General features: G+C 49.6%; 1 protein-coding gene, 11 non-coding genes and 1 pseudogene across 12 annotated transcripts; all 13 read left to right on the top strand.

The window, feature by feature from the left end:
• Positions 1-223: 223 nt before the first annotated feature.
• On the top strand, positions 224-342 carry LOC119372701 (5S ribosomal RNA). Its single transcript, XR_005179634.1, has one exon. It is a non-coding gene; the product is annotated as a 5S ribosomal RNA (ribosomal RNA).
• A 164-nt stretch (positions 343-506) lies between these two features.
• Positions 507-625, top strand: LOC119372817 (5S ribosomal RNA). Its single transcript, XR_005179709.1, has one exon. It is a non-coding gene; the product is annotated as a 5S ribosomal RNA (ribosomal RNA).
• A 697-nt stretch (positions 626-1322) lies between these two features.
• LOC119406641 (uncharacterized) lies at positions 1323-2210 on the top strand. Its single transcript, XM_037673372.1, has one exon. It carries the CDS (start codon positions 1323-1325, stop codon positions 2208-2210), a length of 888 nt encoding a protein of 295 aa, XP_037529300.1.
• Positions 2211-5802: 3592 nt separating this feature from the next.
• Positions 5803-5921, top strand: LOC119372775 (5S ribosomal RNA; annotated as a pseudogene).
• Positions 5922-6084: 163 nt separating this feature from the next.
• Positions 6085-6203, top strand: LOC119372852 (5S ribosomal RNA). Its single transcript, XR_005179741.1, has one exon. It is a non-coding gene; the product is annotated as a 5S ribosomal RNA (ribosomal RNA).
• A 163-nt stretch (positions 6204-6366) lies between these two features.
• On the top strand, positions 6367-6485 carry LOC119372864 (5S ribosomal RNA). Its single transcript, XR_005179752.1, has one exon. It is a non-coding gene; the product is annotated as a 5S ribosomal RNA (ribosomal RNA).
• A 163-nt stretch (positions 6486-6648) lies between these two features.
• LOC119372875 (5S ribosomal RNA) lies at positions 6649-6767 on the top strand. Its single transcript, XR_005179763.1, has one exon. It is a non-coding gene; the product is annotated as a 5S ribosomal RNA (ribosomal RNA).
• Positions 6768-6930: 163 nt separating this feature from the next.
• On the top strand, positions 6931-7049 carry LOC119372707 (5S ribosomal RNA). Its single transcript, XR_005179640.1, has one exon. It is a non-coding gene; the product is annotated as a 5S ribosomal RNA (ribosomal RNA).
• A 163-nt stretch (positions 7050-7212) lies between these two features.
• LOC119372719 (5S ribosomal RNA) lies at positions 7213-7331 on the top strand. The gene has a single exon (XR_005179652.1). It is a non-coding gene; the product is annotated as a 5S ribosomal RNA (ribosomal RNA).
• Positions 7332-7495: 164 nt separating this feature from the next.
• On the top strand, positions 7496-7614 carry LOC119372731 (5S ribosomal RNA). The gene has a single exon (XR_005179663.1). It is a non-coding gene; the product is annotated as a 5S ribosomal RNA (ribosomal RNA).
• Positions 7615-7777: 163 nt separating this feature from the next.
• LOC119372743 (5S ribosomal RNA) lies at positions 7778-7896 on the top strand. The gene has a single exon (XR_005179675.1). It is a non-coding gene; the product is annotated as a 5S ribosomal RNA (ribosomal RNA).
• Positions 7897-8059: 163 nt separating this feature from the next.
• On the top strand, positions 8060-8178 carry LOC119372755 (5S ribosomal RNA). The gene has a single exon (XR_005179686.1). It is a non-coding gene; the product is annotated as a 5S ribosomal RNA (ribosomal RNA).
• Positions 8179-8341: 163 nt separating this feature from the next.
• Positions 8342-8460, top strand: LOC119372767 (5S ribosomal RNA). The gene has a single exon (XR_005179697.1). It is a non-coding gene; the product is annotated as a 5S ribosomal RNA (ribosomal RNA).
• Positions 8461-12069: the final 3609 nt, after the last annotated feature.

The raw sequence follows: 12069 nt of genomic DNA on the forward strand, positions 1-12069 counted from the left end.
TTGGTGCCCATTCGTGTGAGTGGCTAATTTCGATGTTGTCTGCGCTCGGGAAAATTCTAACCTTCTTTTTTTCTGCTTCTTTAGTTATTCTCTACAATGTATACTGCGCTTTTTTTTATTTTTATTAGTCGCACTCATTAGTCACACTTTAATAATTACACATTGATGTTATTGACAAGAGCACATTGGTAGTTACAAGTAGAGTCGTAAAGCGGTGTCTCCCGCCATCGGCCATACCATGCTGAATGCGCCGGTTCTCGTCCGATCCCCGAAGCTAAGCAGCATTGGGCTCGGTCAGTACTTGGGAGGGAGACCACCTGGGAACACCGAGTGCTGATGGCACCTTCTTTTTTTTTCTGCTTTTTTAGTTATTCTCTACAATGTATACTGCTGTTTTTTTATTTTTATTAGTCGCACTCATTAGTCACACTTCAATAATTACACATTGATGTTATTGACAAGAGCACATTGGTAGTTACAAGTAGAGTCGTAAAGCGGTGTCTCCCGCCATCGGCCATACCATGCTGAATGCGCCGGTTCTCGTCCGATCCCCGAAGCTAAGCAGCATTGGGCTCGGTCAGTACTTGGGAGGGAGACCACCTGGGAACACCGAGTGCTGATGGCACCTTCTTTTTTTTCTGCTTTTTTAGTTATTCTCTACAATGTATACTGCTGTTTTTTTATTTTTATTAGTCGCACTCATTAGTCACACTTCAATAATTACACATTGATGTTATTGACAAGAGCACATTGGTAGTTACAAGTAGAGTCGTAAAGCGGTGTCTCCCGCCATCGGCCATACCATGCTCATTCTACTTCCGGCCGCGCAGCGAGCGGACGAAGAATGAACGGCTCCGATGGAGCGGCGATAGCGGCCCGTGCCGGCCGCGGTAACAGGATCACCGCCGAACGACGATAAGGATTACGAGATCGTGCTGCCTACTTTGCCTACCGGTCGTATCGTTAACAACACCGTTGTTCTTGCACGGAGACGTGCGTGAGAGGCCTACAGGGTCGAAGACTTCCGAGACGCCCTTGTCAACTGCTGGTGTGCTCCCCGACGTGCTGGCAGTGGGTGCGTACCAGATTAACCATGTCTGGGCGGTCACCCTGAACACCGGCGAAGCCACAAGAAACTCGCTGCCATGAAGGAGCTGAAGGTGAAAGGGCGTCCGGTGTGTCATTTTCGACCCCGAAGACCAGCAGGTCAAACTTCGCCTGCATTGGCTGCTGTACGGCGTGCTGGACGAAGACATTCGGACAGCTTTCGCGGCGTTCGGAAACGTAACCGAGTGACGCGCGAGCGTTGGCGTGTCCAAGGCATGCGAGAAAAGGGCTCAACCACGAGGAGCGTGCTACTCAAATTGAAGCCCGGTCTCAAGGTTGACGACCTGCCCCACCAGGTTCGTGTCGCCGGTGAGTTGGCCCTCGTGGTGGTGCCTGGGCGGGCAATGCAGTGCCTGCGCTGCCACGGCACGGGACACGTACGCCGTGACTGCAGGGTGCCTCGGTGTTCAAAGTGCCGGCGCTATGGACACGCGGACGCGGACTGCGTCCGTACGTACGCGTCGGCGACCGGGCTGCCAAAGGCGGATGACCACGAGCATCTGATGGACGTCGCCGAGGCTGAAGAGGCGGCGAGGGGCACGGAGGACGCGAGGAGGCAGACGGGGCCACCGGACACGTCGGCGCTTACCGGCGGTGACGCCCCGAAAGGGGTTGTGCCGGGGGGCCTTCAAGCTGTAGGTGACTCGTCAGGGTCACCGGGGAACGATCCGCTGACACAGGTCCTGCCTGCAGCTTCGTCAGGAGGAGGCAGCGGGAAAGGTGTCGTCCCAGCGCTGCAAAGAGCGGCGGTTGACTCGGCTGCGTCAACCGACACGCCTGGGACAGCGACGGACAGTGACCCAGCTGCCAAGGTCGGCGACGTTAAGACCTCCAAGGAGCTACCGCCAGAAAAGAGTGGCGTCCCCATGCCTACCAATGCCATCGCGGCGTCGAAGCGCCCCCACCCCCAATCCAGCAACGACGGCAGCCAACCGACTGCCCCTGGCGTTGAGGAGCCCCCTGCCAAGACAGCCCAAGTACGGCGGTCGTCCCTGCGACCGCGCCCGAACGTTCCGTCCGACAAGCGAGGTGGCAACGCCGAGCCAGTCGGGCAAGTTCAAGTGCCGGCGCCGGACGGCACCGCCGGCGATGGCGTCGTCTAGCCATGCGCTAGACGTGAGAGGTAAGCACAGTGCTGCTGGTCTCTTACCCTTTCGTTAAAATGGCTCCTGCATGTCCGTTAAAAGTTGCAACCCTAAACGTTAGAGGACTGGCAGGGAAAAGAAAGCAAAGCCAGCTTTACCGGCTTTTAACGGAACGCGATATAGACGTGCTGGCGGTGCAGGAAACGAAAGTTGATGGCGAAGAAGAGACCGGCAGCATGGTGCAACGTTTCACGTCTAGGTTTTTTGTTGTAGTCAGCCACGCACTGGGTACATCGGCTGGCTGCGTACTTTTTGTCAAGAAGTTGCCGGAGCTCAGAGTGAACGGTCATTTTTCGTGTCCCACGGGTCGGTGTGTGGCCCTAGACGTTTCTTTGAATAGTGACGAGTGGCGTATTGTCTGTGTGTACGCGCCCAACAAGGTGGAAGAAAGGGCCCTGTTTTTTCACGGCCTCGAACGACGATTCTGTGCAGAAAAGCAGACAATCTTGTTGGGTGACTTTAACTGCGTTCTCAGTGCACACGACAAGACGAGCACTCGGGGCTTTAGAGAAAAGAGCACTGATGTTTTGACGCGCGTTCTCGAGAACTGGGATCTTGAGGATGTCGCAGAATGTCTTCAACGTACGAGTGCGATTAAGTACACGCGGTTCGAAGGGCCTAGTCATGCGCGACTTGACCGCATTTATGTATCCGTTGACATCCTGCCGGCATGTACTAGTTATGCTGTAGTCCCAGTGTCGTTCTCTGATCACTGCTTAGTCGAGTGCTCTATTGGAATAAATAAGCGAAGTAATTCTTTCTCGTGGGATACGTGGAAATTAAATAGCAAGCTCCTGGAGGACGAAAAATTTAATTCAACTGTAATAGAGGAAATTGGCAAATTAAAACCTAGCAAAAGTCTGCACATTTGGCAACAGTGGGAGCTGTGTAAAGAAACTATAAAATTAAAAGCAATTGATCGGGCAACGTGCATTCGGCACGATCAGAGAAAGAAAGAAACGGAAATGAAAGAGCTTCTTGATAAGCTATTGAAGCATGAATGCCGAGCCCCCGGAAAATGGACGGAAGACATAAGAAAAATAAAACAAAAGTTAGAGCAGCTGGACGAACAGCGTTATCGGGGTGCGCTTGTGAGGGCAAGGGCAGAGGACACCGCTGCCGGCGAAATGCCATCGAAACGGGCCTTAGGCTTGGAAAAAGCACGTGCCGAACAGAACCACGTACGCGAAATAGAATGGGGCGGTAACGTATCAACTGATACAGAGGCTATAACGAGAGCATTTACTGAACATTATCGGAAGCTGTTTGCAATGCACGACATAGATTCTCAACATTTCATGGATGAATTTCTGCCCGTATTACCCCGTCTGGACGATGAAAGAAAAGAGAGTTTGGAGCGTGAAATAACAGTTACTGAAGTTGAGGATGCCATAGACAAGCTAAACCCTGGAAAGTCGCCTGGACCGGACGGATTCACTGCCGCGTTTTATAAAGTATTCAAACACGACATTAGCCCTATCCTGACAGTGATATTCAATGAAGCATACAAATTAAATACGTTGCCTCCATCATACAGGTCATCCCATACCGTTCTCATACCTAAAACCGATGATGTATACAAACTCAGATCTGTATCAGCATATCGACCCATAGCCCTAACAAATGTAGAGTACAAAATCTACATGAAAGTATTGGCTCGCAGACTGCAGACAGCGATAAAGGACATCGTCGGGCCTCACCAAACATGTGGTATTAAAGGGCGATCCATTGTTCTGAATATTCATAAAGCGCGAAGCATTCTCGAGTGCTGTGATTACTCTGATGATCGGGTCGCTATTTTACAGATCGACCTTGAAAAAGCTTTCGACTGTGTGGACCACAGAATTTTGTTTGCTGTTTTAAACCATGTTAACCTTGGTTCTGTTATATGTGAGGGAGTGGCCCTGGCGTACCGAAACTGCACGACAAGGTTGATTGTAAATAAGAGTCTGGGGGCCCCCATTAACGTGCAGCGTTCGGTGCGACAGGGTTGCCCCCTAAGCCCTCTGTTATTTTGTATTTATATAGAAACTCTGTGCATGAAAATAATTAATAACAATAGCATCCTTGGTTTCCAATTGCAAGCAGTCGAAGTGAAACTGTTAGCATATGCAGATGACATTGCTATTTTCACAAGGGATCGGAGGAGTATAACACAGGCCGTCGAAACAGTGCGTGAGTTCAGCAAGGCTACGGGGAGTGGCGTGAACTGGTCCAAGAGCCTTGGGCTCTGGCATGGATCGTGGCCATCGAAGCCGGACCACTACGCTAATGTGCCTTGGGCTACGACCCCTGGCAAGTACTTGGGAGTTCCGCTCGATTGTTATCGCGAGAGCGACCATTACTGGAAAGAGCAGGCGAAAGATACGCAGGAGAAAGCGGAGAAATGGAAAGGAGCTTCATTATCGATTTTTGCCAGAGCCACCGTTTGCAACCTGTTTTTTATCAGCAAGCTCTGGTACGTGATGCAGGTGCTGCACTGCTCACGAAAGAATGTCCAGAAATTTCACAGAATATTTGCCATGTTTGTCTGGGCTTCTGAGTGGGAACGGTGCAGCCGTACCAACTTGTTTCGCCGGGTCAAAGACGGGGGCCTCGGATTGGGTCACCTCTTTTTACGCCAGCTGGTCAACCGTTTTTTGTTCTTTAGAGACGTGACAGATCCGTTTCTCCGCACACTCTGTCAATTACGACTGGGTAGATCGCTCCCTGAATTTGTTGTATCCACCGAAGATTGTGTGGGAGGGATCGGGGGTTTTGACAAAGAAATAGTGTCCAGTGTCAGATTCCTTTATGTACGTTTTTCACGAGAGTATCTATTCAGTGTGAAGCGAAAAGAACTTTATTTTGCCTTATGTGACATTGTTTTTCCAGTGCCGCTGTATCGGTCATTGTACAGTGGAGGCCCAGGCAGCAAGGTTTTAAAGAGGGTAAAAAAGATGCATGTACAACCGGGTACCAAAACATTTTTCTTTAAGCTGCATTCAGGAACCTTACCAGTAAAAACATTTTTGGCGGGAAAGGGCTGCTTTTTGCTCTGGGGCACGCATTGTATAATTTGTAAGTCACCTGAAACAATAGATCATGTTTTTTTACATTGTTGGGAGGGAGTTTATTTTTGGGATGTGCTGCAGAGAGCTATTAAGAAAGATTTTCCTTTGGACTCGCGCGGTATTCGTTTTTTGAATGTAGAGAACGAAGATGGCGTTCCATTTGATGCAATAATGCTAATGGGCCTCCACTCTTTGTGGCGCTCGAGAATGGCAGGTCAGCATCTTGACAAGGATGCGCGGCCTGCCCGAGCTTATTTCAGAGAGAGTGTTCACTGGTTTATTGAGGTTCACAAAATGGCACCGGAACCACCAGAGTGGCTCTCAAGAGTGGAGCCGCTTGTCACCTTGTCTGAATTTTAACCTGACGATACCAGCACTTTGCCGGTTGATATTTGTGTCCGCATGTAGAGTGTACATATATGGTAAATTTATGAAAGTGTTGTCCGTGTAATGTGTTTTTACCAAAGCCAGGTAATAAAGAAAAAAAAAAAAAAAAAAAAATCGGCCATACCATGCTGAATGCGCCGGTTCTCGTCCGATCCCCGAAGCTAAGCAGCATTGGGCTCGGTCAGTACTTGGGAGGGAGACCACCTGGGAACACCGAGTGCTGATGGCACCTTCTTTTTTTTCTGCTTTTTTAGTTATTCTCTACAATGTATACTGCTGTTTTTTTATTTTTATTAGTCGCACTCATTAGTCACACTTCAATAATTACACATTGATGTTATTGACAAGAGCACATTGGTAGTTACAAGTAGAGTCGTAAAGCGGTGTCTCCCGCCATCGGCCATACCATGCTGAATGCGCCGGTTCTCGTCCGATCCCCGAAGCTAAGCAGCATTGGGCTCGGTCAGTACTTGGGAGGGAGACCACCTGGGAACACCGAGTGCTGATGGCACCTTCTTTTTTTTCTGCTTTTTTAGTTATTCTCTACAATGTATACTGCTGTTTTTTTATTTTTATTAGTCGCACTCATTAGTCACACTTCAATAATTACACATTGATGTTATTGACAAGAGCACATTGGTAGTTACAAGTAGAGTCGTAAAGCGGTGTCTCCCGCCATCGGCCATACCATGCTGAATGCGCCGGTTCTCGTCCGATCCCCGAAGCTAAGCAGCATTGGGCTCGGTCAGTACTTGGGAGGGAGACCACCTGGGAACACCGAGTGCTGATGGCACCTTCTTTTTTTTCTGCTTTTTTAGTTATTCTCTACAATGTATACTGCTGTTTTTTTATTTTTATTAGTCGCACTCATTAGTCACACTTCAATAATTACACATTGATGTTATTGACAAGAGCACATTGGTAGTTACAAGTAGAGTCGTAAAGCGGTGTCTCCCGCCATCGGCCATACCATGCTGAATGCGCCGGTTCTCGTCCGATCCCCGAAGCTAAGCAGCATTGGGCTCGGTCAGTACTTGGGAGGGAGACCACCTGGGAACACCGAGTGCTGATGGCACCTTCTTTTTTTTCTGCTTTTTTAGTTATTCTCTACAATGTATACTGCTGTTTTTTTATTTTTATTAGTCGCACTCATTAGTCACACTTCAATAATTACACATTGATGTTATTGACAAGAGCACATTGGTAGTTACAAGTAGAGTCGTAAAGCGGTGTCTCCCGCCATCGGCCATACCATGCTGAATGCGCCGGTTCTCGTCCGATCCCCGAAGCTAAGCAGCATTGGGCTCGGTCAGTACTTGGGAGGGAGACCACCTGGGAACACCGAGTGCTGATGGCACCTTCTTTTTTTTCTGCTTTTTTAGTTATTCTCTACAATGTATACTGCTGTTTTTTTATTTTTATTAGTCGCACTCATTAGTCACACTTCAATAATTACACATTGATGTTATTGACAAGAGCACATTGGTAGTTACAAGTAGAGTCGTAAAGCGGTGTCTCCCGCCATCGGCCATACCATGCTGAATGCGCCGGTTCTCGTCCGATCCCCGAAGCTAAGCAGCATTGGGCTCGGTCAGTACTTGGGAGGGAGACCACCTGGGAACACCGAGTGCTGATGGCACCTTCTTTTTTTTCTGCTTTTTTAGTTATTCTCTACAATGTATACTGCTGTTTTTTTTATTTTTATTAGTCGCACTCATTAGTCACACTTCAATAATTACACATTGATGTTATTGACAAGAGCACATTGGTAGTTACAAGTAGAGTCGTAAAGCGGTGTCTCCCGCCATCGGCCATACCATGCTGAATGCGCCGGTTCTCGTCCGATCCCCGAAGCTAAGCAGCATTGGGCTCGGTCAGTACTTGGGAGGGAGACCACCTGGGAACACCGAGTGCTGATGGCACCTTCTTTTTTTTCTGCTTTTTTAGTTATTCTCTACAATGTATACTGCTGTTTTTTTATTTTTATTAGTCGCACTCATTAGTCACACTTCAATAATTACACATTGATGTTATTGACAAGAGCACATTGGTAGTTACAAGTAGAGTCGTAAAGCGGTGTCTCCCGCCATCGGCCATACCATGCTGAATGCGCCGGTTCTCGTCCGATCCCCGAAGCTAAGCAGCATTGGGCTCGGTCAGTACTTGGGAGGGAGACCACCTGGGAACACCGAGTGCTGATGGCACCTTCTTTTTTTTCTGCTTTTTTAGTTATTCTCTACAATGTATACTGCTGTTTTTTTATTTTTATTAGTCGCACTCATTAGTCACACTTCAATAATTACACATTGATGTTATTGACAAGAGCACATTGGTAGTTACAAGTAGAGTCGTAAAGCGGTGTCTCCCGCCATCGGCCATACCATGCTGAATGCGCCGGTTCTCGTCCGATCCCCGAAGCTAAGCAGCATTGGGCTCGGTCAGTACTTGGGAGGGAGACCACCTGGGAACACCGAGTGCTGATGGCACCTTCTTTTTTTTCTGCTTTTTTAGTTATTCTCTACAATGTATACTGCTGTTTTTTTATTTTTATTAGTCGCACTCATTAGTCACACTTCAATAATTACACATTGATGTTATTGACAAGAGCACATTGGTAGTTACAAGTAGAGTCGTAAAGCGGTGTCTCCCGCCATCGGCCATACCATGCTGAATGCGCCGGTTCTCGTCCGATCCCCGAAGCTAAGCAGCATTGGGCTCGGTCAGTACTTGGGAGGGAGACCACCTGGGAACACCGAGTGCTGATGGCACCTTCTTTTTTTTCTGCTTTTTTAGTTATTCTCTACAATGTATACTGCTGTTTTTTTATTTTTATTAGTCGCACTCATTAGTCACACTTCAATAATTACACATTGATGTTATTGACAAGAGCACATTGGTAGTTACAAGTAGAGTCGTAAAGCGGTGTCTCCCGCCATCGGCCATACCATGCTCATTCTACTTCCGGCCGCGCAAGCGAACGGACGAAGAATGAACGGCTCCGATGGAGCGGCGATAGCGGCCCGTGCCGGCCGCGGTAACAGGATCACCGCCGAAGACGATAAGGACTACGAAATCGTGCTGCCTACTTTGCCTACCGGTCGAATCGTTCAGAACACGTTGTTCTTGCACGGAGACGTGCGTGAGAGGCCTTACCGGGTCGAAGATTTCCGAGACGCCCTTGCAACTGCTGGTGTTCTACCCGACGTGCTGGCAGTGGGTGCTTACCAGATTAACCATGTCTGGGCGGTCACCCTGAACACCGGCGAAGCCACAAAGAAACTTGCTGCCATGAAGGAGCTGAAGGTGAAAGGGCGTCGATGTGTCATTTTCGACCCCGAAGACCAGCAGGTCAAACTTCGCCTGCATTGGCTGCTTTACGGCGTGCAGGACGAAGACATCCGGTCAGCGTTTGCAACGTTCGGAAACGTCACTGAGGTGACCCGTGAGCGTTGGCGCGTCCAGGGCATGCGGGAAAAGGGCTCAACCACCAGGAGCCTGCTCCTCAAGTTGAAGCCCGGACTCAAGGTGGACGACCTGCCCCACCAGGTTAGAGTCGCCGGTGAATTGGCCCTCGTGGTGGTGCCCGGGAGGGCAATGCAATGCCTGCGTTGCCACGGCACGGGTCACGTTCGCCGTGACTGCAAGGTTCCGAGGTGTTCGAAGTGCCGGCGCTACGGACACGCGGACGCAGACTGCATCCGCACCTACGCGTCGGCGACCGGACTGCTGAGGGCGGACGAACACGAGGAGCTCATGGACGCCGCCGAGGCCGAGGAGGCAGCGAGTGGTACCGACGAGGCAGGAAAGCGGGCGGGACCACTGGACACGTCGGCGCCGTGCGGCGGTGCCGCCCCGAGCGTGGATGGCTCGGAAGAAAAACAAGCGGCAGCGGACTCGGCGGGCTCGAAGGGCAACCAGCCGAAAAAAGAGGTCACGCCTGCGACTACTGGAGCCGACACCCTAAAGGTTCCTGAACCGAAGCACCAAGGAGCGGCGGGTGATTTGGAAGCGTCGAGCGACACGGCTGGGAAGGCGACGGAGAGCTCGCCAGCAACAAAATGCGGCGAGCAAAAAAGCCGGAGCGAGCCACAGGCAGAGAAGGGGGGCCTCCAGACGCCTACCACTGCCACCGTGGCGTCGAAGCGCCCGCACCCCCAGACCAGCAACGACGGGACCCACGCCATGACGCCGGGCGTCGAGGAACCTCCGGCAAAGACTGCCCAGGTACGGCGGTCATCCCTTCGACCGCGCCCCAACGTTACGTCCGACAAGCGAGGCGGCAACGCTGAGCAAGTCGGGCAAGTTCAAGTACCGGCGCCGGACGGCACCGCCGGCGATGGCATCGTCTAGCCACGTGCTAGACGTGAGAGGTAAGCACAGTGCTGCTGGTCTCTTTTCCTTTCGTTAAAAATGGCTCCTGCATTTCCGTTAAAAGTTGCCACCATAAATGTGAGAGGACTGGCAGGGAAAAGAAAGCAGAGCCAGCTTTACCGGCTTTTAACGGAACGCGACATAGACGTGCTGGCGGTGCAGGAAACGAAAGTTGATGGCGAAGAAGAGACCGGCAGCATGGTGCAACGTTTCACGTCTAGGTTTTTTGTTGTAGTCAGCCACGCGTTGGGCACATCGGCAGGCTGCGTACTGGTTGTCAAGAAGTTGCCGGAGCTAAGAGTGAACGGTCATTTTTCTTGTCCGACGGGCCGGTGTGTGATGCTTGACTTTTCTTTAAATAGTGACGAGTGGCGTATTGTCTGTGTGTACGCGCCTAACAAGATAGAAGAAAGGGCCTTGTTCTTTCACGGTCTTGAGCAACGAATCTGTGCAGAAAGGCAGACGGTATTGTTGGGCGACTTTAACTGCGTTCTCAGTGCACACGACAAGACGAGCACGCGGGGCTTCAGAGATAGGAGCACTGATGTTTTGACGCGGATTCTCGAGAACTCAGATCTTGAGGATGTCGGAGAATGTCTTCAGTATACGAGTGCGGTTAGATACACACGGTTTGAAGGCCCTAGTCATGCAAGACTAGATCGCATTTACGTAACCTTTGACATCCTGCCGGCATGTAGTAGTTATGCTGTAGTCCCAGTGTCGTTCTCTGACCACTGCTTAGTCGAGTGCTCTATTGGAATAAATAAGCGAAGTAATTCTTTCTCGTGGGATACTTGGAAATTAAATAGCAAGCTCCTGGGTGACGAAAAATTTAATTCAACTGTAATAGAGGAAATTAGCAAGTTAGATCCTAGCAAAACCCTGCACATTTGGCAACAGTGGGAGCTGTGTAAAGAAACTTTAAAATTAACTGCAATTAGCAGGTCTACGTCCATTCGGTACGAGGAGAAAAGGAAAGAGACCGAATTAAAGCAACTTCTAGAGAAGCTATTAAAACATGAATGCCGAGCCCCGGGAAAATGGATTGAAGATATCAGAAAAATAAAACAAAAAATAGAGCAGCTGGACGAGCAGCGTTATCGGGGTGCGCTTGTGAGGGCAAGGGCAGAGGACACCGCCGCAGGCGAAACGCCAACGAAACGAGCGCTAGGCTTGGAAAAAGCACGCGCCGAAAAGAACCACGTACGCGAGATAGAATGGGGCGGTAACGTATCAACTGATACAGAGGGTATCACGCGAGCCTTTACTGAGCATTATAGGAAACTGTTTGCATTGCACGACATCGACTTTCAACATTTCAAGAATGAATTTCTGCCCGTATTACCCCGTCTGGACGATGAAAGAAAAGAGAGTTTGGAGCGTGAAATCACAGTTACTGAAGTTGAGGACGCCATAGACAAACTAAACCCTGGAAAGTCGCCTGGTCCGGACGGATTCACGGCCGCCTTTTATAAAGCATTCAAACATGACATTAGCCCTATCCTGACAGTAATATTTAATGAAGCCTATAAATTAAATACATTGCCTCCATCATACAGGTCATCCCATACCGTTCTGATACCCAAAACCGAGGATGTATATAAGCTCAGATCTGTATCAGCATATCGACCCATAGCCCTAACAAATGTAGAGTACAAAATCTACATGAAAGTATTGGCTCGCAGATTGCAGACAGCGATAAAGGACATCGTCGGGCAACACCAAACATGTGGTATTAAAGGGCGATCGATTGTCCTAAATATTCATAAAGCGCGAAGCATTCTCGAGTGCTGTGACTACTCTGATGATCGGGTCGCTATTTTACAGATTGACCTTGAAAAAGCTTTCGACTGTGTTGATCACAGAATTTTGTTTGCTGTTTTAAACCATGTTAACCTTGGTTCTGTTATCTGTGAGGGAGTGGCCCTGGCGTACCGAAACTGCACGACGAGGTTGATTGTAAATAAGAGTCTGGGGGCCCCCATTAACGTGCAGAGATCGGTTCG

This window comes from Rhipicephalus sanguineus, chromosome 10 (genome assembly GCF_013339695.2).
Source record: "Rhipicephalus sanguineus isolate Rsan-2018 chromosome 10, BIME_Rsan_1.4, whole genome shotgun sequence".
Classification (NCBI taxonomy): Eukaryota; Metazoa; Arthropoda; class Arachnida; order Ixodida; family Ixodidae; genus Rhipicephalus; species Rhipicephalus sanguineus.

Bases quoted from the DNA above. Each gene is read 5' to 3' on its own strand.
- LOC119406641 (XM_037673372.1), top strand. From the start codon at position 1,323: ATGCGAGAAAAGGGCTCAACCACGAGGAGCGTGCTACTCAAATTGAAG.